This window comes from Brachyistius frenatus, unplaced genomic scaffold (genome assembly GCF_029030835.1).
Source record: "Brachyistius frenatus isolate BFR_SWC_R1_liver_20210118 unplaced genomic scaffold, ASM2903083v1 Contig_28, whole genome shotgun sequence".
NCBI classification, from domain to species: Eukaryota; Metazoa; Chordata; class Actinopteri; family Embiotocidae; genus Brachyistius; species Brachyistius frenatus.
Window position 1 is genome coordinate 1,100,166 of NW_027210627.1, and position 24,631 is coordinate 1,124,796.

Consider the following 24,631-nt stretch of genomic DNA (forward strand, 5'->3'; position numbering starts at 1 on the left):
CAACCTTGTCGTTTCTTTTTTCAAAATCTAAGCGGGTAATTTCCGTTGGCTAAACCCCGAGGCGCGTTACATTTTAGGCAAAATTGTGACACTGAAACGTCATCCCTGTTGTGGACTGAGCGGCGCGTTGAACGCGTTGGCGTGCCGCCGACGTCAGAAGGCCCTTCTCCACTCACAGTACCGGTTCAGCTGGACTCGCTTTTTGTTGGAGCAGCTCTGCTATCATGCTGATAACAAAAGGCACTTTGCAGAGTTATCAGCTTTATAAGTAGGTCATAAAAAAAAAAAAAAAAAAAAAAAGGGAAAAAAAGACTTTCACAACTAGTTCTTTTAAACACGATGTGTCCGGGTAGTTTCGACACTCATTGGGAACACAGGAGATTTTACGTTACCGCCTCTCTTTAATGCCATCTGCTCCATCGGTGCCTAATCTGACTCTGGTTGTCTCATAAATAATGCAGCTACGGAACGAGTGGTTTGATTCCCTCTGAACAAATGCTGGATGTTCATCAGAGGAAAATAAAAACACACACGGTATCACACATTTCAGACTACTGACACCACGTTTGTTTCCTAAAATGCAACCATCTATTTGCATGAACAAATATTGATACAATACTGACGTCCGCTGTTCGTTCGGGAGTATTGATTGCATGTCGGAACACCTTTTTTTTTTTTCTTTCCTTTATTCGTGTGTTAATCCTAAAAGAACTAAACACACCACTTATAAGAGAAAAAAAAGACAATAATACATCATCTGCATCAGAAAGAGTCACATCAACAAACACCCACAGGAAATGTAATAAAGCACTCAGTAGTGATCTCACCCTCCCCTCGTCTGGCCTCCTGTTAATGTAACTGCTTGAATTTGCAGCAGAGTAAAGTTACCGCTGTATCTGGGAAAGACTCTACTTCCACTGCAGAGCTCGTTCACTTCAAACATCTTTACCTGTGATACTCTGGGTGTTTGTTAGCTACCTCTTCCGCTACTACTTTTGATTTCTGTCTATAAAGTAAAGTCTGTTTTTCCTCATCTGCAGAGGAACAGTCTGGATTTTCCTGTCAAATATCCCCAGAAAAACAAGATATTTTACAGAAGTAGTAACAAATTCAAACTATTTTCGTACATGACCCGTTTGTCACAGCAGTATAACTGACCATGTGGGGATGTGTTGACAGGAAGCAGCCGGTTACAGAAGGGCTTTACGCGGCGCGCGTGTTCGAGGGCAGGAAGTCGGCTCGTCAGAAAGTCAGGTCCTTCTCACCCAGCGAGGAGAAGCACTGGTCCAAGCTCTGGTCGGACACCTCCTCCAGCGTGGGGGGGTTCCACTTGGGGTTCTGGTCTTTGTCAACCAGCACTGCAAAACACACGGAGAGTCACGACCTGGAAAAGGGACTCCGATGACGAGGAGATGATAACGAGAATCGGATGAGAGGAGCGATAACTAACCCGTGACCTTCGATAACCAACAATCCGGTAATGAACGCTGAGTCAAAATACTTTAAAGTCGCAGCAGATACTGGATATTTTGGTAAATTCGTACTCAGAGGAAGAATGTTTTTTTTTTTTTTTTACCGATCCTTTAAGAACAATTCGGGCTATATTTTACCGATCCAAACTCACGGTCTACAGCGCGTGACACCGGTGCATTTCGGGCGTCTCCAAGTCCACTTGTGCTCGTTAAACGCCAGATAATCAGAGCACAAAGTGAGATGCATTGTTCAAAGGGGTTGTACTTAGTGTCTTAAATAATCATAGGTAAGTAAACAATGAAATAAACCAATCAGAGCCGAGTGCTCTTGGTCCCCTTGGATTGCTATATTAACGGTGGATTTGCCAAGTAGTAGTAAAGAACTTTTCTCTGCAGAGGAAACAGACCTGCTCATGTGCAGATCGATGTACACAAAAATAATCTTTCTCATTTTTTGCATGTTTGCATGTCCTTGTGTGTGTGTGTGTGTAATAAGGAGAAGGTGTACACATTGTGCACCTCCCCACGTAGGGGCATATTACTGTCTGAATAATGCACACTTAAAATAACAGTATAATACTGCACTGTTGGCTTAAAAACTGATTTTTGTTGACCAGTCGCGCAATCGTTTTCTCAAGATAGCAATGCACCAACGATGCCCCTGACCACACCTCATTTTAAGACCGTGGGTACAAATATGAGCACAAGAAGATTTACTATTTAATCAACGTGGACGCTAGACAGGAAAATGACGACTGTGTCTGTCTGAAACTAACAAAGACTCTTGGGTTGCGCTCGGCCCCTTAAAATCAACATAACCAAAGTTTTCATTGCATTTCAGTCCTTTAAAGTTCTATGTGGAATCCAAATTAAAATAAGCTACATGACTCAAATTCATTTGCATCTTATTCCACTTTAGTTGCTCATGTGCCGCGGTAACTTACCGGCTCGTACACCCTCATGGAAATCACAGCCCCTCTGCAACACAACAGAAACAATCCCATAACATGACGTCGGTTTAGATTTTACTGACATCCCAAGTCAGAACTAAACATGAACAACTGATGAAAATACGTGACACTGACATTATAACTTTGGAGGTGAACGCAAGTTCAAATGGTGACAAATACAATAAAATTTCAACTAATTATTAAAAAAAAAAAAAAAAACGACTCTCATGAAAGCTGATTGTTGAAGGTGTGAAACCTCACTGCTGTTTTTTTTTTTTTTTTTTACCATGCAGGCCTGGCTCAGCCGATACTCCATCACCAGCACGTCCTCCAGGCTCAGAGCGCCGCCCTCCTGCAGCTGCTTGTGGGTGATCTTCAGGGACGTGGGGGACATTTTGGACAGGGTCTGGACAAAGGAAGTGAAACCGGGAAAGTTTTTGTCTTTAAAAGAGACTTTGAACAGAAAGACGATGACAAGACACAATCATGGAAAAAAAACAAAACAGAGCGATGTTTGAAGTGTTTTGACGTTGAAGGCAGGACAGTGAAGTCGGCGGTGTGATGGAAGTGGGTTTTTATAAATATTTGATGCGTGAGCTGACCTCCAGGGGCTCCAATTTTCATGGCTTGAAAGGATACTAATGACATGTTTGCTGATAAAAACAAATCATGAGCAGATAATTAGCAGTTAATTGTTGGTAACAAGGGTTGCACTGCCATTGCTTCTGAGTGATGAGGAGGGGAACAATAAGAAGGAGGTGATACCCCATGTTTTCCTGCTTTGATCTCATTGGTTTATATATACATACATTAGGTGACCGAGTCAGAAACAGAAGTCACATCCTTAAAAGTGTCCGTTTTAGACTCCTGAAGGTAAATCTGTTGATTGGTGAAAGCCTGGTTTGCCTTTGAGCTCTGAAATCCCACAGGATGGATTTTGGTCCTGCCAGCGAGACTAACCTCGTTAAGTGCTTCAACTGAGTAACTACTAATTACTAACGTGCTCTACACCCTGGCGTCAGTCCAGCTCTGTGTGTGGGATCTGGTGGTGGGATAACAGAGCTCTTACAGGGACGGACAGTAAACAGGAAGTGTGTGTGTGGTTGTGTGTGTGGTTGTGTGTGTGTCAGCAAGCCTCTACAGCAGCATTAGCAGATTTGTGCACAGTCTTGGGAGGATGAATGAATGAATAGTGACAGCGTTATGATTCAGCTGCATGTCGATGATGCACCTCAGCTTGTTTCTTAGCGAACTCGGAGCCGTCAGCCTGCAGGTTGTGCATGATGCCCTCCACACTGCTGGAGCTGAACAGCCTGGGGGGGGGGGTATCCAAGAGTATCCAGCCTTATTCTTTCAGTAAAAAAAACCCAATTTATTATTCAGATTATGTGACTGATTGGGAGCCTACCTGTCAATATCAGAAATGTGCTTTTCCAAGATGAAAGGTTTGTCAGAGTCCAGACTGCTCTGTGGACAAAGAGCGCAGACGCGGGTTGAGACAATCGGGAGGACACACGTGTGACGGGCAACACATTGTTTAGTGAAGTTGTATTGGAGAAGTTTTTTAAGTTGCATCTAACCTGGTTCTGGTAGGAGTCCAGCACTTTGGAGACGTCTTCAGCAGACGCGGCCTTCAGGTTCACCAGCTCTTTCTCCAGGTCTGAGATCTATTGACGACGAGAGCAAACAAATTCTTCCAAATCTTGTCATGTCTGTCTCGCGTTGACTGTTGATTCTGTCTTTTATTATTTGGGGGATTCTTGGTTCTCACTGAGGAAAAACTTTTTTTTAGAAGAAGCTGCTGATGTAAACTGCAAATTTCAGCAGCTCATTTCTTCTTCTGTGAAATTTTGTCAAACATTCAAAGACTAATTTGTCTTTGAGTTTGGATTCACAAAGAAAATGAGGCATCACGACATTCCTGTGTACGGAGTCCAGAAATGTGTCTTGTAAGCACATTGACACGCGGCGTGTTCACGTGCAGTTTTATCTTCAACAGACAAGGAAACACGACTCTGTAGGTTGTGATGACCAAAGTGTAGTTTATCTTGCTGCCAATGACCTGACGATGATGACATTTCCCTTATTTCCACAGAGGTGAAAAGTTTGCAGCCTTGTTTCAAACAGCTGCCCGTCTGTCCTAAAATCAAGGTTACGGCCTGAAACGAACTCTGCCGCCCACAGCTCTGACCTCACGCCAACAACGAGACAAACACAACCGGCCTCTGGACCAGTCGATGTATGTTTGAACCAACGAACAAGAGTGAGGCAGCCGGTGACTCAGCTCCTGGCTTTCCAAAGCTCCAGCGTCCCTCCAACCTGAGCTGGTTAAGAGATTGAACTGACAGCTGTTTATTTAATTTTTTTGTCCACCGAGTTGTATCACCTTCTTGGACTCGACAAAGTGAGTAGCGACTCCGGCTCGCTGCACGTCGCGTCCTCTGAGTCGAAAGCCCGTTAAGCCGAGAAACAGTCCCAGCTTCCCCCGGAGCCTCGGCAGGAAGTAGCCACCTCCCACGTCAGGGAAAAGCCCTGTCAAAATAAAATGGGAAGCCTTTAAACAGTTTTAATCGGTGGGGGGGGAAAAAAAGAAGACATATTTGAGTATTTCCATTTGATGCCTCTTTTTAGTTACTCTCATCTCCATTTCAGAGGGAAATATTGTACTTTCTACTCAACTACATTTATTTGGCAGCTTTAGTAACATTTCAGAGGAAGATTTGACACTGGATGACATAAGAATCTTTTCAAAAACACATTGTTAAAGATTAAACCGGTGGCCTTCAAAATATTTGCCTCCTGCATGTCTTATAAAAGCAGAGTGCAGTTAAACTTCTCACATGGTTTCATTCCAATTAATGTTCAAATGTTCCAAATATCTCGGCAAAAATCTAATATTGGTCCAAAATCCAAACTTTGTTTTTTTCTTCTTTCCTCTCCCAGTAATCATTTGACGACCCTTCACATTTATCTGCTGTCCCTGCATATAAAACTGGATATAAAGTAGTTCAAACAAGCTCCACCTGCAGCAGCTACAACAGTAACATGCAGCACACACACACTGATGCTTCAGTAGTAAGGATCTAATGATGTCACATATAATCAGATATCAGTTAGAGGAACCAAACTCAAACTTTTACTTTAATATTTTAACTTTATTTTGCTGCTAATACTTATTACTGAAGTAGGATTGTTTTATGCAGGAGTTATTTGTTATGCAGTATTTTGTCATTGCTGTATTGGTACTTTTAAGTATCTGAATACTTGTTTTACCTTTGGTTTTAAAACAAATGTACCTCATGAAGAAACATGGCCATCTATTACTGTTTAACCTGTTAAAAAAAAAAAAAAGAAAAAGAAAAGCCAACGGGGTCTCTTTAAAACCAGGGTGGGACTTATTCTTAACGACACAAAACATAACAAGTGAGCCTTTTAAAGATGAAGATATTTAGATATTTCATGACAATTAAATTTGGGCCAGTACCACACTGACATTTGGTTGAACCATTATTTCCATTTTTGATTGCTCTGCTGGTTATTTTCTCAATTAATCGTTTTGTCACTGAAACTCTGAAGAAGTCCCCACTGTCCAAAAACGTCAGTCCGCCTCACCCAACAGGCCACTTCCACACGGTGTGATTATGTCCAACCGTTCCCGAAGCAAACGACCGCCGACAAAACACAAAACATTCGGTTTACTAGCATTCAGGAATAATCCTCAACCTTAATCTGTCCACGGCTCGTTCTGTATTTTCAATAATGTTTCCATTTGATTTCAATATTTACGACAGGAAATGAGATTCCATTAGTTACAGTTTTTTTTCTTTCTGACCATTTGTAGCATGAGGCGCAAGAAGGGAGAAGTGAAGGGTGGAGGGTGGGGGGGGGATTAGATGAGCTGACCTGATTCATGGCTGAAAAAAATTTAATATTATAAATGTGGCAGATTATGGCTGTTGTTCAGAACGCGAGCAGGGGCCGGGTTTAAATCTGTTAATCCCGCCGCAGAAGGGGTTAGTTAACGAGTGTGTGTGTGTGTGTGTGTGTGTGTGTGTGTGTGTGTGTGTGTGTGTGTGTGTGTGTGTGTGTGTGTGTGTGTGTGTGTGTGTGTGTGTCGTTACACAGGTATGAAGCAGTTAACATACTCTATAAAATACATTGTTTATTTGTTATCCTGCTTTACATGAATCCTAATGCACATTAATATGCGCGTTATCGTGAGGGAGTAACTATATTACTTTTAAAGCTGTTGGTTACTGTCGTTTTTTTCAAGTAAATGTTACTGAAACAGATGGAAATTGTTGGACAATGTAACCTAGATTAAATCTAAATGAACTACAATGATTGTTTGATGAAGGAACGTGTTCATCCAGAGCAGAGATGAGGCTCACTGATGTGTTTTTAATGGACAACAGAGGATGGAGATCTGTTGAGCTCTGGACCAACAGTTCTCCATTTCATTCACGGTTTTTCACAGTCTTACATTGAATGCTCGGTGCTCCTGGATGCTGATTGACATAAACGGTCGTCAGGCTTTGTGTTTGACTTCAAACTACATTTAATCAAGTAAAAAATATGAGGTTGAATATTGTCGTTTTTTTCTTCACTATTTTTATTTGACAGCTGCAGCATCAATGAACTTTTTAGATTAAGATTTCACTTTAAAAAAAACACCAAATAAGCTTATAAAATACAAATCTTTTTTTTTTTTATCAAGGAGTTAAAAGGTGTTTTCCAACCATTCTGCCACAAGTGAAATGATTCTTTCCAAAAAAAAGAAAAAGAAGTGTCTTTCATCTGATTCATTTATTAGAGGTTTCACCAAAGAGATTTCCCTCCCAAATTTCAGATAGTTTCATTAAAATAACTGTTCAAAGGTTAAAATCACTCAAGATGAGAGAACAGGCAAAGAATGAATACAAACCTGTGAAATACAATCTCATTTCTATCTTCTTCTGTAGACCTTTAAGACTCCTCAGGTTTAACTTGTGACCATATGTAGGCGCACGACCTCCAGTTTGAGAACCATATACTTTGTTGTTGCTACACTGCACAATAAAACAAAAACACCACTCTGATACTTCACGCTTGCTTTTAGCCAAAAGAAACTCTGTTACGTTGTGACACATCATGTCAAAGTTACTGCTGTTAGTTAACATCATGACGCTCTCCGCTGACTGAACTGCTGGCCAGCCACGTACCGTCATCAAGAACGAGGAAGCTAACGTCGGCGAAATCTGCACGATTGAGACCACAATCTGTCTTTGGTTGCTGGAAAACAAAGACCTGAAGACAACTGGACTAAAGTGCAATCTGAAAATGTAACATCCAGAGCATACGAGTAAATCCAAAGATTTCTTCTGACCAAAGAGTGAAGAATCAAGTTTCAGACAAACCTGAAGACGAAAGGCGTCTTCTGTGGTGGCTCAGCTGATTGTAAAAAGCAAGAAGCCGCTGCAGGCACCAGACAGGCTCAGACGGTACAGCTCACTGATTTCAGGTCAGCGAGCGTAATTGAAAATACAAAGAAAGAGCTAAAATGACATGTCATACAAATGTTTTGAAAAGGAGGGTTAAACCAGCACAATATGTCCTGTAGCAGTTTTGTTCTTGTTCCGCACACGGGGAACAGGTTTCATATCAAACTCTCATCACATTTCTACAACATCTATTACGTAAATGTGGCGGATGCTGTTGTGACTTTCAGAGTAATGGCTATTCAGAGAAATTAGGGCACAGCGGCATGCAGCTACCTTGTTCCTAATTTACAATCAGAACTGCAGAACTACACCACTGACATGCTAATGAGATGACACAAATCTACCGTTACAAAGCACATTTTAAATTTAGGCCGCTCAATTTGCCTGCAAGAAAAAGCGACATTTTAACTGTATCCGAGACCATTTTCAAAATAAAATCATTCTCAGCTAAGTCACGACTTTTCCATCAGTTAAACCCATCTGTATAATACCGGCAGACTTAAGTGGGAAAAGAAAGATTCCACGGTGTGACTGTGCTTGCAGTAAAACGAGCACGACGGAGCTCGAGAGGATCCGACCTCGGGATCAGAGCTAAAATAAGCACGAGGGTCTGCGAGGCAGCTTCTCCAACATAATGCGGTGGGAATTTCTCACACTGCAGCGGGGACGTGCTGATAACGGCGGGTGCAGCAGCCTGCGAGTCAAGTGCCTTCGGGACAAAACCATCACGACAGCGTCACGACCGCATCCTTGTGGTTTGTTTTTGTCATTTCAGTTTTTTCCTGTCGCTTTCGTGTGTTCTCCTTGTTTAGCTGTCTTTCCGTGTCTCCCTTTCATTCGGTTATGTCTCTCTTTCCTTTCAGGGTTTCATGTTCATTTCCTGTTATTTTGACACTCTCCTTTGTTGTGATCCAAATGGCGTACTTGTGCAGCAACACTCACTATTTTAAGAGCGTAAGTGCGTCCACACTGTCAAGTACAGAAACATGCACCAAACTACAAGTACCAGGATGATGCACTCGAAACAGTACAAAGAACAAGTGTGAAACGTTGGGACACTTTCCACCCTAAAGGGGCGGGGCCACCGACATAAAGACTTTTCAAATGAGGGCGTCTGAGGAAGCTGCAGCTGATCCTGAACACCACACAAAAGTGTTTCTTTTCCACTGCTGCTGCTGGACAGAAGAATCAATGTGTTTATTGAGTGTGTTAAACTGTTGATTTCTGGGTAAAATAAATAAGGCTGCTGATATGTTGGTGGATCATGTTGAGGTGATTTTCCGGTCAGTGCAGAACATCAGTGTGCGATCTGAAACAACACTACACCGTCAAAATTCCTGCACGACACAAGTAAGAGCCCTGACGTGTAAGAGCACTATTTGTTAGTGCACTAAGGGAAGTACGACATTTAGAAACACAGCACTTGTGTCTTGTTTCTGTTGTCTTAACTTCCTGTCCTCTCGTCTTCCCACCTGTGTCTGATTGTCCTCCCCACCTTGATTGTTTCGAGCTGTGTTCAATTATCCCCTGACCTCCTGTGTATAAAAGTCTGCTTCTGGACAATCCTTGCTTTAACTTCTGTGTGTAAAATTGTGAGAGCCAGTAAAAGGTGTCAAACTTCACTTATTTTTGTTATGCATTTCAGTCCAAACCCCTTGAAAACGGGACACCGCGGCAGCTTGGAGGAGGATTAGACACGTTTTCCTGCTCCTGAGTGACAGGAGAGTTTTAAAAAGGCAGCAGGAGACTTGTGCTTTTTTTTTTATTAGCATTAATTATGGAGACTGTGTAATTTTACCTGCAAGTAAACGCAACACAAAGATGCACATGGGTACGAGCATTGCAGAAACACCCAGTGTATCTATGCCGGGATATAGCCAATCCTCAGCCTGTGCAATTGAATTACTGTCCCATTTCCTCCCACTCCTCCTCGTCTTTGAGAAAATCTCACACAACAATCAGACCACATCAACAAGAACCTCGACCAATTTTGTCTCCGCTGTGCTCGTTTCCCGTCCGCCGACAACAATACAATCTTCATCAAGAGCCAAGAATGCATCAGAACACGCTTAGTGTGTGTGTGTGTGTGTGTGTGTGTGTGTGTGTGTGTGTGTGTGTGTGTGTGTGTGTGTGTGTGTGTGTGTGTGTGTGTGTGTGTGTGTGTGTGTGAAATGAAATGAAATGAAGGATGACTCGATTGTCCTTGGAAGTTAGCGAGTGTGAGGGGGTGAGCGCGCACAGTCAATTTATCACAACAGATTCACATTGAAGCTGCACGAAAAACAAAACAAAAAAAACAGCAATGCCTGCGCAAAATATAATGTCCTGCTCATTCCAATCTGAATATGATCAAATCTGAGCAGAAAGTCTGTCGAGAGCTTTTTAAGCTGATCATCAAACATGTTTGACAACCACCTCAGACTCTATTATCTACAGTACCTTTATGAAGTGATTACACTGACTGAGATCATTGACTGTCTGCACAGCCTCATTCCCGCCACAAAACACTCTGGATATAATGTATATACACCTATATTCATGTGCAGCAACACTACTGTGATAAAACATGCAGATTTAAGTGATAACAGGCTGCTTTTACACCATAACATCAGCTGTAGTTTGGTCGTTGTTAGAGATTTGTTACTAATCTGCTCAGCGCCTCAGGAGAAGGCCATCTGTCTAAAAGAGTCAATTAGCTAAAGAGCAAACCATAGCTTAGTGCCTCAGTAATGGACATTTACACTTGAGGAACTGATTCAGATGGTAAGAAATTAAGTTAATGATGATCATACAAGGTGCCAAGTCCTTCGAGAACTGATGCTCTAAGAATTATGTTGTGAAACTGCATGTTTTTCTACCAGAAACATTTGCAAGCTTCAGGATCCCTTTGATTTAAGACTATTGAAGGCTAAAATTGTCTTAAATGTGAGCACAAGTAGGTTAACCCACGGTGCCGTCACTCACTGGTTTGTGTACTGTTGTTTTGAAGCCTGGCACTTTGACCATCGCCGTATAGTTTTTCTTGGAGCCAGAAGTGACCATATTTGGATGAGCTGGAGAGGATGAGTGGTGGTGGATGGATACTATGACCCGCCCACCTCTACCAGAAACCTGACTGCACCAGGCATGTCAATCAAACTAGACAAGCCCCTAATACCTCTCTTTAAAGCCTAATATCAAATTTATTATTAGTATGGAATTTAGCTAATGAAACCATTATGACTTGTGGAAAACATTTTATGACTTTGTATTTCATGAGAGAAGTTGTAATTTTTTTTGAATGGGAGTCTGTTGGAGCCAGAGTTTTTTGGAGCCTGCCCCTAGTGGCCCTCAGTGGCACTGCAATGTCAGGCACTCCACTACTTCCATTTTAATAATATCCAGTTGAAGGTTAACAAAAACACTCATTTTATCCAACTACTATACCTTAAAATAACTGTTTAACATCATTTTGATGGCCCTTATAATATGGAGAAAGGGACCTCTTTTGTTCCCTCTCCACACACAGAACGTCCTTTCTTGTGCTATTTGACTTGGTCCAATCAGGTACCATCTCCCGTGAAAAGTGCGTAACCCTTTACGCCACTACATCACACGGCACCAACTATCAGGTGGCTCTCTATTTCCAGGACGGACATCATGGCAGCAGCGAGGACACTGGAGGGAACATTTACAAAGGACGCCAAGAAAAGAAGTGAACCTTGGACTGGCTTTTAGTCGCTGACGAGAGCTTTTTGAAATAAAAGGCTTCCAGAGACGCCCAGCTGGCGTTCTTGCTAAGGAGGTAATATTATCTGGCTTGCTATGTCTTGCGTTGTTGCAACTGCTTGGTGTTTGGCAGTGCCAGCAAGTTGTTTACCAGCTGGGTGTTGATCATAAGCCACTTCAGCACATCCCGACAGAGGTTAAGCTGACAGCAACAGTTACTCCTGACAGCTGGATCACCTCTCAGTCGGCCTGCGTATTCTTTATCAGTCGTTTTAAACACATAATGTGATGAGCTGTTTAATTAGGGCATGTAATAAACACTATTAGTTTTTCTAAATCAGTGTATATTTAGATAGCAGCCTTAATTTTGACCAACTTTGATATTTACCTCACTAGTGCTGAAAAAAAAGAATCTACTTTGGATTTAGCGTATGACCTTCAGACACACCGGCCTGGACTATAAACTCTTCCTTTCCACTTTATCCCGCTGGCTACTTCAGCAGTGAGTTTTTAACCTCAATTTACGAGGATAATTTCTCGGTATTATTATACACAGTAATGAATACAGGTCATCTATCCCTTTGTAGTATTTTTCCCAGCTTCCCATGTGGACAGACCTAGTGTCTGAGTGGATATGAACTGGGTCCAGCTGGCTGTAAAACTGAAATCATTGCTCCTACATAATTAATGGTCTAGATACCCACTCGCACCGATGTGGGCCAACGAGCATCCCTGCCTCCCTCCCTCCCTCCCACCCGCCCAACCCTGCCTCCCTCCCTCCCACAAAGAAGACAGGAGTCAGCTGGACAGACTTACCGATGCCCGTCTCTGGCATGGCGAACAGCGTCTTCTCCGTCGCCACTCGAAACCGTCCGTGAACTGAGACACCGACGCCCTGCAGGTGGAGGGAGGGTTACAAAACACAAGAAATCCAGATTTAAAAAAAAAAAAAAAAAAAAGGACAGACAATACACAGAGGTGGAAACAGTGTCACGGAGAAAACATTAATAACTGTCAAACTCAAGAGCTGAAGTAAACCAGGCCAGGCAGGCGACCCCCCCCCCCCCCCCATAGGTGTGTGTGTGGTTCCCAACAGGGACAGAGGTGAAGGCTAATGAGCAGCGGTGGCCAGAGGACATTTTCAGCCACGGTACAGACTGCAAGTCAAATTATAGTGTTGCCTTGGAAACAGCATCACCTTGCAAACCTTCTCAAGAACAAGGCAGGTGGATAAAACTGGTGAATTTTTACGCAGTTATAATAAAATGATCAATTAGAAGAAAACTTTTCAAGCTTTTATTCTCAGGTTATTCCTAATGACAGTGTAATGACAGCATAGTTAACATAAATGAAAAAATAATTAGACAGTGTACAGAATTTATTTGACGTCATCGATATAAAAATGAAATAAAAACAGTTAGAAAACTAGACACACAAAATGGATGGCGTCCTCTGCGGTGTTAAACTAAGCTTTGTTTCCAGAAGGGTTGTGATTGAACAGCGTAAAGTAATCCCACTACTTCACTGACCTTCAGTAATGTAGAAGATTTCTTATTAATTACACAATCTTCTTACCCAGAGGGGGGATATGTTGGGATCAGAGCCTGAACTGTACCTACGAGCAGGGTTGTTTAGCGGTCAGGTTAAAAGAAAAAAATGAGATATGTTGGTGATTAATGGCAGCGGAAGGTCATCAGGTTAATCCCCCCGAGGGTTCACATCCACGTGAACCAGAGGCTGCAAGGATACGTTTCCTTTAATTAATTCATACATCTGGTTGGTGTCAAGGTGGCACAGTGAAGCTGGGAGGGAAATTGAGTCTTTATAATGTGAACGTCCACCAAGCAGCCATGGATCAATAACTGTTATAATTCAGCAGCCACTCATTCGTACATTATTTTTCTACCAGCTGGTGGTAATTCCCCAACCTGAACATATGTCAAGAATGTCTTTCCTTCCATGTGGACTTCAACTTTGTGCAGCCAACAATTCATGCATGCGTCTCTTTCCCTCAAATGTTCCCGCCCACCTCTCGGCTGCGAAGAGGTTTTACAAATGTGAAATAGAAGACTGACACCATCGTATTGTGTTCCGTTAAATATGAAGTTCTTGCGAGACGCTACAATTTACCTGTGAGCCTGAAAAGCCTCACATGCCATCAGTAGATGCCAGCTGGCAAGCTGCACGCAGAGAAGCCTCCAGTTACTTCAGCTCACGCAACTAAAGACAGGCGTGTGGCCAAAACTTTGTTTGAAAAGAGTAATTTAGCAGACGCTACGCGTGGCAAATGCTGTGGCTCACTCACGCCGATTAAATTTACTCCTGCGTAAACGTAGCCAAGGTTATACGTTTAAAAAAGAAAAAGAAAAAAACGTGTTAGTGTGGATGTAGCTTAGTTATCGAAATATTGTACAGAATGACGAAATATTTTTTGATAGTAGATGGTACCCAAGTAGTTCAATTGGTGCCATAAATCAGTTACCCAGCCCTAAACATGATGTCCAGGGTTAAAAAAAAAAAAAAAAAAAAAAAACGGTATCCCTGCCAACAGATACCCTTAAATCCTCCAAACTGGTCCTTTCCATCACAAACCCTCTTCTCCAGCCCTAAAGACGAACAAACTCCAGCTGAAAACCATTGTTTTTGCTGAAGTTCTCATCTTGCTGCAGGGATGTGAAACGGCACTTGAAGACGGATCCCTGCCCACCTTCAACATGAAGTCCCACTGGGAGCTGTGCAGTGCAGCAGATACAAACAAAGAGGCACACCGTGGGTAGAAACGGTCACAATGGATGTTTCTTAGCACCTTATGGACAGGGAGCTTGGCTCAGAGATAAACCTAAGAAGCGCACACTGAAGGCTACGAGCTACAGCAACTGGTGGTGTCGTCACTGAATCAATGGTATCGATTAGCAACCTCAAAATGGATGTAGAACATGTATTTGGTGCAAAGAGGCTGTAAAACAAAACCATCCTTACTGCACCTGAGAATCCGGGTGATATAAAACAAGGCAACAACGTTACGTAGATGTTTATGCCAGAGTGTTTTCAAGGCTGCTGGATGAGTAGGCGAGCCATACAAGGGGAAGTGGTGGTGGGAGGAAAAAGGTAGTGAAACTCAGCTGTGCAAAACGTGTGCCAATAAACTGACATTTGAAAGGGCAAACACAACCAAGCACGGCATTCAGGAAATTGCAATTTTGGAGGACTGAATGAGACAGAATGAGATACAGTGAACCCTCGCTATAACGCGGTTCACCTTTCACGGTCTCGCTGCTTCACGGATTTGCATCGTGCATTGTGTTCTGCATTCTGATTGGCTAAACAGTCTCTCCGCTTCTTCTCTACCTGTTTGTCAATAACGTTGCGGTTTAATATGTACACGTACGTAAAACAGCTTGCCAAATTAAAAATAATCGATGGTGGCATGTCGGTTTATAAGAATCTTTTTGCCCAGAAGAAAAAAGAGCGACAACAACTACCGATAACTATGTTCTTCTCTTGAAAAACCACACCTGCACCGCCGGCTTTAGAAGAAAGAACCGCTGCAGAGCGGAGTCAGGATGCAGCGGCTCAGTCAGAAGAGCAGTGAAATACACGAGTCACTATTTGTCCGACTGTACTTTGTATTTGTTTTCATAATCATTTTTCATTTCCTCCCGTTCTAATCCAATGACTCGGGTCGCAGTGGGGCGGTGCCGATCTCAGCAATTTGAAGCCTTCAGTTCGTATTGATGATTAAAATTATTATTTTACAGTACAGTAGTTATTTGTAAAAAAAAACATTTATACAGTACTTTTATTTGTTAAACAAATGCTTGGGCCTGTAAAAAGGTTTTGTTCTTTGGTTTCAATGTATTATGGAGTATTTCATTGTATAATAATTGTAAAAAAAAATAAAGGTTACTACTTCACGGATTTCACCTATCACGGTCTCTATTTGGAACGTAACCCCCGCGATAAACGAGGGTTCACTGTACTCTGCAAGTTTGTGGCTGTATCTAACGATCATTTTATAGCTATTATATTAAAGAAATGTAAATGAGATCTTTAAATTACTTGTTTTGTTTGACTATTTCTTAATATATATATATATATATATATATTCAACTGGCAATGATATAAAATTAGGGAAATTAGGGTATTTTTTCTCAATCATTGACTGACAGATGTCAGCTAGATCCATAATCAGAGTCAAATGTGGTTCTTTATTATAATCACAGACACATTGACATTACAGTAGGATCACAGCAAGTGTAGGGAATTACTCTTAGACCAATGTACACATTGATTTCTACTGCATTTAGCCCCATGAAAGATCAATGAATGCTATATGGTGCCCGGTGTAGATATATAAAAGACGCCACCTGCTGAGAGATTTTGATGACAGCCGACGAGCTGTCTTCACTTTGAACAGCAGAGGAGACGACTGCAGAGTCGGAGAGCAGCGCTGCTGGGTGACAAATTGCCACGAAGGATTAAAAATATCTGATCAGTGGGGAATAAACAGAACTCTGCCGATAGATCCCAATGCTGATTCTAACAAAGGAGGGACACAGAAAAGTCTTTTTCTATTTCATAATGGAATAATGACGTTTAGTGAAGTGACGTTTTGATTTCAGAGTTACTGAATCATCACTCAGTGCTTCCTTCGCTTGTTTATTCATATTAATCACTTTGCATTATCACTGGCGGATATTTCGCAAAAAGGACTACAAAAGGATCATTGGGCAGATTAAAGCACAGATAGATTTTATGCACGGAATACAACGATACATGCACGGTACGTGCTGTTAAACCATTTTAAACTGTACCCAATGACCAAACGTTGCTTGTACAAAAGTACAAGGACACGCGGTCCTTTGAGGACGGAGAGGAGGATCTGTTTAAACCAAGTGGCAACCAACTCTGACGTCATCCGTCGGTTTGTGAACGGCCGTTACGAAGAGTTTGACTTTTCGTCCGTCGCCATCTTGCTAGCTCGGAGCAGTTTGAAGTGACCATATTTGGATGAGCTGCGGAGGAACGAGCGGTAGATGTGACTTGATCTGATTGGTAACCCAAGGACGCCCCGAGGAACGCCCCGAGGAACGCCCCGCCCACCGATAGCGGAAACCTGACTGCACCATATGCCTGTCAATCAAACAGACATGCCCCCCCAAAAAATACTGCTTTTTGAGGGCTAATTTCTAATTAATTATTGAAACATTTTCCGATAGACGGCCAGAAAACGAATAAGAAGTGACTTTAGCTAACAACACCATAATCAGTTGTGGAAAAAAATTCCTTGACATTGTATTTTGTGAGAGGCGTTGAATGGGAGTCTATGGAGCCAGAGCCATTTTGGAGCCAACCCCTTGAGGCACTCGATGGTATTGCACATTATGGCACTTCATCCATCGTGAGTTGTAGCTGCTTCTGCTCTTCTTACCTACCATGTGGAATATATTTTTTTTATTATTTGTTAAAAAAAAAAAAGGTCTTTTCAAAATTACCTCTGCAGTGTCGTGAGTCTAATTTGTTTCCCAAATTCGCTGGACATTTTGAAAATGAAAAAAAAGAAGCTATAATTAAATAAAAATAAATTCCTGTTCACTGGATCCTGACCCTCTTATGAAAGTCAGGCTGAATCACTTCTCATAATTGATGAATGACTTTTCAAATTGCATTTTAACAAAATATCTGGTGTTCCTCTTGTCTGCATCTATTATTAGATACTGGATGGGTCACGGAGAATGGAGAGCCATCAAAATATAAGATCAGTGTACTCTGTAAATTAACGGCAGCCATTTCCAACAAATACAAGCGGAAAAGCAGACTTTTTGAAATCAGGGAAAAGAAAATGACCTAAAAAAGGAGGATGTAGACTGAGGGGCTGTTTGATCTCACATTACCAGACTTCCACCATAAAAGTTGTGGAATATCGTGAAGTGCTGGTGTCGTACCATCCAGCGCCATATAAGAACACGTCTCCAGATCGCCCTGTAAACAATGGTAATTTACAAAGGTGAGCGGACGAGAGTGTTTATGGCTTCGGCCTACAAATAGAAGAGGTTGCAGAATTTACAACGCGGCCGAGACAGTTTACACTGATGGAGAACGTGGAGGTGTTCATTAGGGAATCTGGTTTATTTAATATAAAGCAAATATTGACAGAAGAGCTGTGGCGAAATCTATTAAAAGACATTCCTGGGGTGAAGCAGCTGAATTACTTTGTACCTCTCCTTAATAATATTAGACTTTAGTTAGTAGTAATCCAGTTTTGCATAATAAGGAAGTGTTAGCTGACACTATAAGAGTGGAAAGCCTGTGTGTATTTATGCAGAAGCCTTCCAGCTGATTCAAAGAGACCAAGGGATGTATTACTTTCCACATCACTCTTGCTCTTTAAACTTTCAGAAAAGGCGAAAATATTTCGCACAGGCGAAATATGGCCCGAACTCGCTGTCGTCTTCAGCATTAAGCAAATATGCTCTCAAGGGGACAGAAGTTACCGTCGTACAGCTCAGGATAAATATCCATGAAACCACTTCGCTAACCCCTGTCGCAAACCGTCTTAAATACGACACGTCCTGAATGCGAGGGGCCTGCTGTCGGACTGTGTAAATGTTTGAAGTCTCAAGCACAAACAGAGAGTGAAACGGCCTCTGTTCAAATTCAAAGCGCAGCGTATCCGGATTAATAACACTTAAGCATTCGCAGACCTTAATTCCAGGGATTTTAAAACTTGGGAGTGCGATGAATGATGTGCGTGAGATGAGATCCTGCTCGTGTGTGTGTGTGTGTGTGTGTGTGTGTGTGTGTGTGTGTGTGTGTGTGTGTGTGTGTGTGTGTGTGTGTGTGTGTGTGTGTGTGTGTGTGTGTGTGTGAGAGAGAGACCTGCTGATGACATGCCTGTACTCCCTGGTGGTTTGTTATCACTCATGTAAGGATACTGGTTTGATATGGGAGTTCTGCCCTCGGCTGTGAACAGATCTGGGAAAAGGGGGGTCTCCGGTGCCTCTCTGACTTTTCCATATATAGAACTGGCCTGTTTTCGTCCCGTGTGCACATTAAAACAGCCATCGCCCTGAGGACGGTTTACGTCGACATTCGTGTAATCTCTGTCCTAACATGACATGACAGGACGGAAAGACTTCAAATCACTTTATTTCCAGAGCCAGACGTCCATAGAGACAAAGAATAGAAGAAGATATATTAAAACGTATTATAACGGTTCGACAAACATCACAGTTTACAAAGTTTTCCGCTGGGAGGATGAACAGAAGTGATTTCCTGAACCGTATGCTTCAACGTACATCAGAACCGAGCACTCAGCTGCCTGCTTTGCATCCATTCCTTCCAGCATGTTACTCCGTAGTTTTGTTCTGACAAATAAATTACAGCTTCTGTCTCTCTTGGAAAGGAAACTGGTAAGTGGGGATGTCATTGTGACTGCAGCTGTCTAAACACAGCTCAGACGACCAAACAAGATGATTCTTTGGTTCACAGCTTCAAGGATTCATCTCTGTCCGAGTTACTACACTGGCAAACAAAACAGCCTGCAGCTTTATTTATCTTTTTTTTAATTTTTTTTTATGCGTTTCTGAATTGGGAGTCTGTAGCAGCCCACAGGAACAGCTGATCTATTTTAAATGGGAATTAACACACCGATTAAGGTCAATTAGTTGAAAAATGTTGAGTTCTACACAACAATCCCTCTGCTGCCATCGCAGTCCAAAGATTGTTTTGGTGGTCAGTCGCAATTAAAATGGACTATTGTTTATAACTGACATTTCTAAGTCGCACTGATTTCAGTGTAGGGAGATACAATATCTTTAAAGCTGCACTAATCTATATTTCATGACAGCAACAGCTCAAATGACTGTCCGAACGTGGCGGTCTGCTCGGCTCATTTCAGCGCAGACTGCTGTCTCAAGCCGGCTCAATAACGCCGGTTTCGTTTCGATGATACTGCAATTCCCACTTTGCTTGCTTACTACAAATCAGCAACCCGTAAGTTAACTAATAATGTATTTTACGGGTCGTAAAGGATGTAGCATTATTGTAGCTTGCAGTGTTTATTAGCGTTGAAGTAAAATTTGTAATAGTAATAAATTAACGCGAATATGTTGCTACTTCGGTTGCTGATACCAAAAACAACAAAAAAACATATTTGTAAGGACGTTGAGAGTACAAATAAAACATTAAAAATATGTAAAATATGGGACCTTTAAGCGACGGTTGTTGTAAAAGTGCACGGCAGGTCTTCACACATCTGTACCACAGGGACACACACACACACACACACACACACACACACACACACACACACACAGACACAGACACACACACAGACACACACACACACACACACACACACACACACACACACACACACACACACACACACACACACACACACACACACACACACACACACACACACACACACACACACACACACACACACACACACACAAGCAAGCAAGCAAGCAATGAGTCAGTGGACACTGGTGGCTCTGAGCGGCCTTGGTGACACATCAGGACTAAAATTAGTCAGTCAAGGTCACAACAGAGGAGATACAGAAAAAAAGAACAGACTCCTCCTAAAGCACCTCCTCCAACCAGGTGAGATAATCAATACCAATAAATCACAACGCTTCACAATCAGAGTCCGTCCTAATTAATGATCGTTTGTGCAGCTGTCTGAGTTACACTTCATCCTGCTTGTTGTGGAGCAAAGGTACCAAATCCAAATTCAAACCATATCTGACACCTGCAGGGAAAAAACAGCAGCAGCAACAATGCTTTGTCACTTCACATTGCGTCCAATCAGGGGCCTCCTTGCCACTGGCATCAGGTAACAGTGGCAGAAAGCTCTCTACTGACACCTACTGGCAGAATTTAGTATCACACCTCATAGAGAGAGTCTAATGCTTAATGATGCCCTAAATAGGAGGCAACATTTCTTAGACTTTATATATAAGCCAGAAAAGTCACACTCACCCCTCCCATCGTTATGCCATCAATAATGGCGATATACGGCTTCCTGCACGCTCCTTGAAAGATGAAACAAAATGTGTTGAGAAGTTTATATGAATAGATAACCGATACTACTAGTTTAAAGGTCAATGTAATCATAAAGCACACCTATAGCATTGTTCAGCATGTATTCCTCACGAAAAAAGATCTGCGCGAGAGGGTCACCGGCCTTCGCTGCTTCTGTTATCGCTGAGAGGAAAAAAGAAAAAAAAAGACAACGCTGTGATGAAGGAACAGATTTCTGCTACATTTAAACATAAAACTTTTCCAGACCCCAAAGACCGAACCTCCAACACTACTGCTTACCTCTGATGTCTCCACCAGCACAAAAGGCTTTCCCTCCTTCCTTCCCTTTAATAATCACAATGTCCGTCTCGCTGTCACTTTCCCATTTCTAGAATCACAAAATCAAGAAAATCTTCATTAAAATCAAAGCAGATGCTGATGTTACATAGTTATGGAGTGTTTAAAAGTTTAAATTAATTAATATCGAGACCAATATTATATTATATTGTGCATTTTAGCATCTTCCTCATAAAAACGAGGGTCAGTGAAGATTACGGTCTTCAGAGGACTGAAGAGGAAGCGAGACCACCGAGGGACATTTTAAACCACAAACAGAACAGTTGTTTTGCAGCAATGTTTCTTTAATTAGATAGATGACTAAATTATTTCATAACATTTTATCCGTGTCTCCAATTATGTCAACCTAATAACTGTTCAAAGTTAATGGAATTGCATTCAATACACTTTTACATAAGAAAAGCAGGTTCTTTGTACCAAATACAACTAACGGAAACTTTTCAGAGTTAGCTTATGAGCAAATCTGTCAAACTACGCGTTGACGTCGGCATTAATCGGGCTTCACACACACACGCACCTTGAGCTGAGGGTAGATTTGCCGGATCATCGTCAGGTTGAGGGCGTTCAGGACTTTGGGTCTGTTCATGGTGATCACGCCGGCTCGGCCCACTTTCTCCAGGAGAACCTCCGGCTCCATGCGGCTCGACATCTGATGGGAAACAGACACAGGAGATAGTTTTTTAGAAGAATTTTCAACACACGATGATACACACACAAAAAAAGAGAGAGCAGAATTGTTATGACTCCGGCAGACAGACCAGAGTCAGCGTAGGAAGAGTCAGTGATAACGTAACATCACTTCACTCAATTACAATCATAGACTGTAAATACAACAATTACACCAATCAGTGTCAAAAACAGACAAATCTGACTGAGCTGGAACCAAAATGATGAGAATTGTAGTTAATCTGATCCCAAATGCAAAACGAACATCAACGCAGAGCATTTTAAACAGCAGCAACAAAGATTGCGTTTAGTCATTTTTAAGTGGAAACCACAATGTCGCCAACAAGGTCGGGTGAAAAAGAAAAGCTGCTGCTATCTGTGGAGTCTCCGGTGTCAACTGCTTATCAAAATAAAGAACAGTTGAAATACATAAATCAGTAGAAACAGTCTGTTGGTCACATGTACAGCACGTGATCAGCTGAAAGTCATTGTAGTGACATGCTGAGGAAGTGTGACATCAGGATCTCAATACGAGGTAATCCTGCCGAGTCCGTCATAAAGTGTGCGATGTGTTAGAGGTGAAGGACACTCAAAGCTGAGACAAGACAACACATTACTGCACATGGCTGATATGTACTGAAACAAATCAGAATAAGAATTGGATTATCGTTATTATCATTAGCTCTACTGCACCATTGAAATGCTGGCTGAACTGGATGGTAAAATATTAAACGAAAAGGATTTGTGTTGCATCTTCTCACCATGTGAGCCTGGATCCGCTGCAGTCTGCAGAGGGACTTCAGCCTGGAAGAGACAGGAAGGAAAAAGTGGTGGAAAATATTCATAACTAAACATACAGGCTTCGATTTCAAAGACTCAGAATCAATATAATTTAACTTAATCAATTAAAACGTTGCAGTCTGCCAAACTCAAACTATGATAAACGTAAACAGGTTGGGAACTGGCCGCAGACACACGACCTCAAACATTGTCTTCTTCTTAAAACCACGACTGCATATATTGATTATTTGCATTATCGATTCATCTGTTGATTTTCTTGATTCATTGACTCAATATTTGGTCTTTAAATTGTCCAAAAATGGTGAGAAATAAGCCGAAAATGTCTCATTTCGACCGGATCAATAGTCCACAAACCAAAACATACTCAGTTTATTATCTTTAAAGACTACAAATAAATAACAATGAAAAAAGATGGAATCGGAGAATTTATAGCAAAACGACTCAAAGTGAATAATCCCTGATCAGAAAGGTTGATAACTAATATTCTATTAAATCAGATAATCAATTACTCGACGAATCATTGGAGCTCGACATAAAGAGTGGTCATTTATGATATCGGGACCGTTGTTTGACACCTACCTGCAAGCGGTCGTCAACGCCGTTAAGGACATTTTTAGTTTTGCCTTGTGGCAGCTGCACGTCGACATGCAGCCTTCCTCTCTCCTCTGAAGTTTCTACGCCGACTTCCGGGCAGAGGCAGCGAGCCACCGCTGATTGGTGGGTGTTGATGACGCCATCGAGGAAGACTCTGCAGTGTGTTTGTGCTACACTGCCACCTACTGTACAGTGGAGGGAGAGAGAGAGAGAGCACCGAGTCCCATTAAAAACCTTCAAAAAAATATCAGATTCTTTATTTAAATAAAAGTAGCAACACATTCATGTAAAAATACTCAATTACAAGTAAAAAAAATCTACTTAAGCAAAAGAACTAAGTACTAGTAGTATTAGCAGCAACATGTAGTTGAAGTATTAAAGTAAAAGTTCTGATTTGGTCCCTCTGAATGATATATTATTATGTATGGCATCATTAGATTGTTAATAGTGAAGCATCAGTGTGTCAGCAGCATATAACTGTTGTAGATGCTGTGGGTGGAGAAGGTTTAAACTACTCTATATCCGGTTAATCAGGGACAGCAGATAAATCATCAGATGATTACTGACGGAGGACGTTCTGCTTCACAAATGTCTTTTAGTTTTTAGACTTTTTCTCTAATCTGTTATTTGCTGAGATATTTTGATATTTTTTTTTTTTTTACAATTATTGAAATTAAACGTTCGAAATTTAGAGGGAAAAAGTACTGTTTGGTGGAGCTGTTAACAAATCATAGACCTCTGAAACATGGGCCCGACTGCACACTGCTCTTTCCAAGATGTTAGAAGACAAAAAGGTTGGAAATCATCTGGCTTGATCTTTAACAGTGTGTTGTATTTTAAATGCTTGCTATATTATTCATTGTGTCAAATCTTCATCTTAAAAGTAACTGAAGCTGTCAAATAAACCAGTAGAAATTACAATATTTCCCTCTGAAATGTGGTGGAGTAGTAGAAGTAGTATCAAAAGAAAATACTCAAGAGAAGTACAAATACCTTAAAATTGTAATAAGTAGGCTACAGTACTTTTCTTATTCACTATCCAGCACTGGAAACACATTTATTTAGATATTTCATATTTTTGCCAACAGATGGTATTAGACAAGGGAGAGGAGAGAATACAGAGACTTGCAGTGAAACAGCATGATGTCCATGTTTGTATTAGACTTTTTACACCATGGATTTGATCTGCTGGAGATATTTGATGATGTAAGAATCACTGATTTACAAACAAACTTAACTTATAGATCAAATTACCCCATAATACAGAGTGGATACCGTACACCGGAAACAACTACAGTAAAATGCTTTTTACAACAAGCATGATGATGCAGAATGAGCAGGTCTAAATATATTTTATTCTGTCACCAATATTTCTAGACCTTTATTGCATAAAAAGTATGAATGTAGGATGGAGTATTTCTACACTGAGGTATTTCTACTTTTACACCTGAATGTATCTCCACCGCTGATTACAAGCACTGTACGTGTTTAAATTCATTTTCTACATACAAGAACAACAAAGAATGGCCTTCAAAAATTCAACTTGTTGCATAAAAAGCTGTATTTTAGCATT

General features: G+C 41.5%; 1 protein-coding gene across 1 annotated transcript; it reads right to left on the minus strand.

Moving 5' to 3' along the window:
- Positions 1 to 565: 565 nt before the first annotated feature.
- On the minus strand, positions 566 to 23,133 carry hibch (3-hydroxyisobutyryl-CoA hydrolase). Its single transcript, XM_069698794.1, has 14 exons — positions 23,044 to 23,133; positions 22,425 to 22,467; positions 21,515 to 21,646; positions 20,941 to 21,028; positions 20,743 to 20,823; positions 20,599 to 20,651; positions 12,427 to 12,505; positions 4,809 to 4,954; positions 4,003 to 4,089; positions 3,831 to 3,889; positions 3,654 to 3,735; positions 2,709 to 2,828; positions 2,417 to 2,450; positions 566 to 1,358 (listed from the first exon to the last, which is right to left on the minus strand). The coding sequence occupies exons 1-14, from the start codon at positions 23,109 to 23,111 to the stop codon at positions 1,243 to 1,245; spliced, it is 1,188 nt and encodes a 395-aa protein (XP_069554895.1). The 5' UTR covers positions 23,112 to 23,133; the 3' UTR covers positions 566 to 1,242.
- Between the last annotated feature and the right edge of the window lie 1,498 nt (positions 23,134 to 24,631).

Excerpts from the sequence above, each read along its gene's own strand:
- hibch (XM_069698794.1), bottom strand. The coding sequence starts at position 23,111 with ATGTCGACGTGCAGCTGCCACAAGGCAAAACTAAAAATGTCCTTAACG. Across the intron at positions 3,890-4,002 it reads TGGACTCCTACCAGAACCAG|AGCAGTCTGGACTCTGACAA; the intron begins GTTAGATGCAAC and ends CTTTGTCCACAG. Across the intron at positions 3,736-3,830 it reads CACATTTCTGATATTGACAG|GCTGTTCAGCTCCAGCAGTG; the intron begins GTAGGCTCCCAA and ends CCCCCCCCCCAG.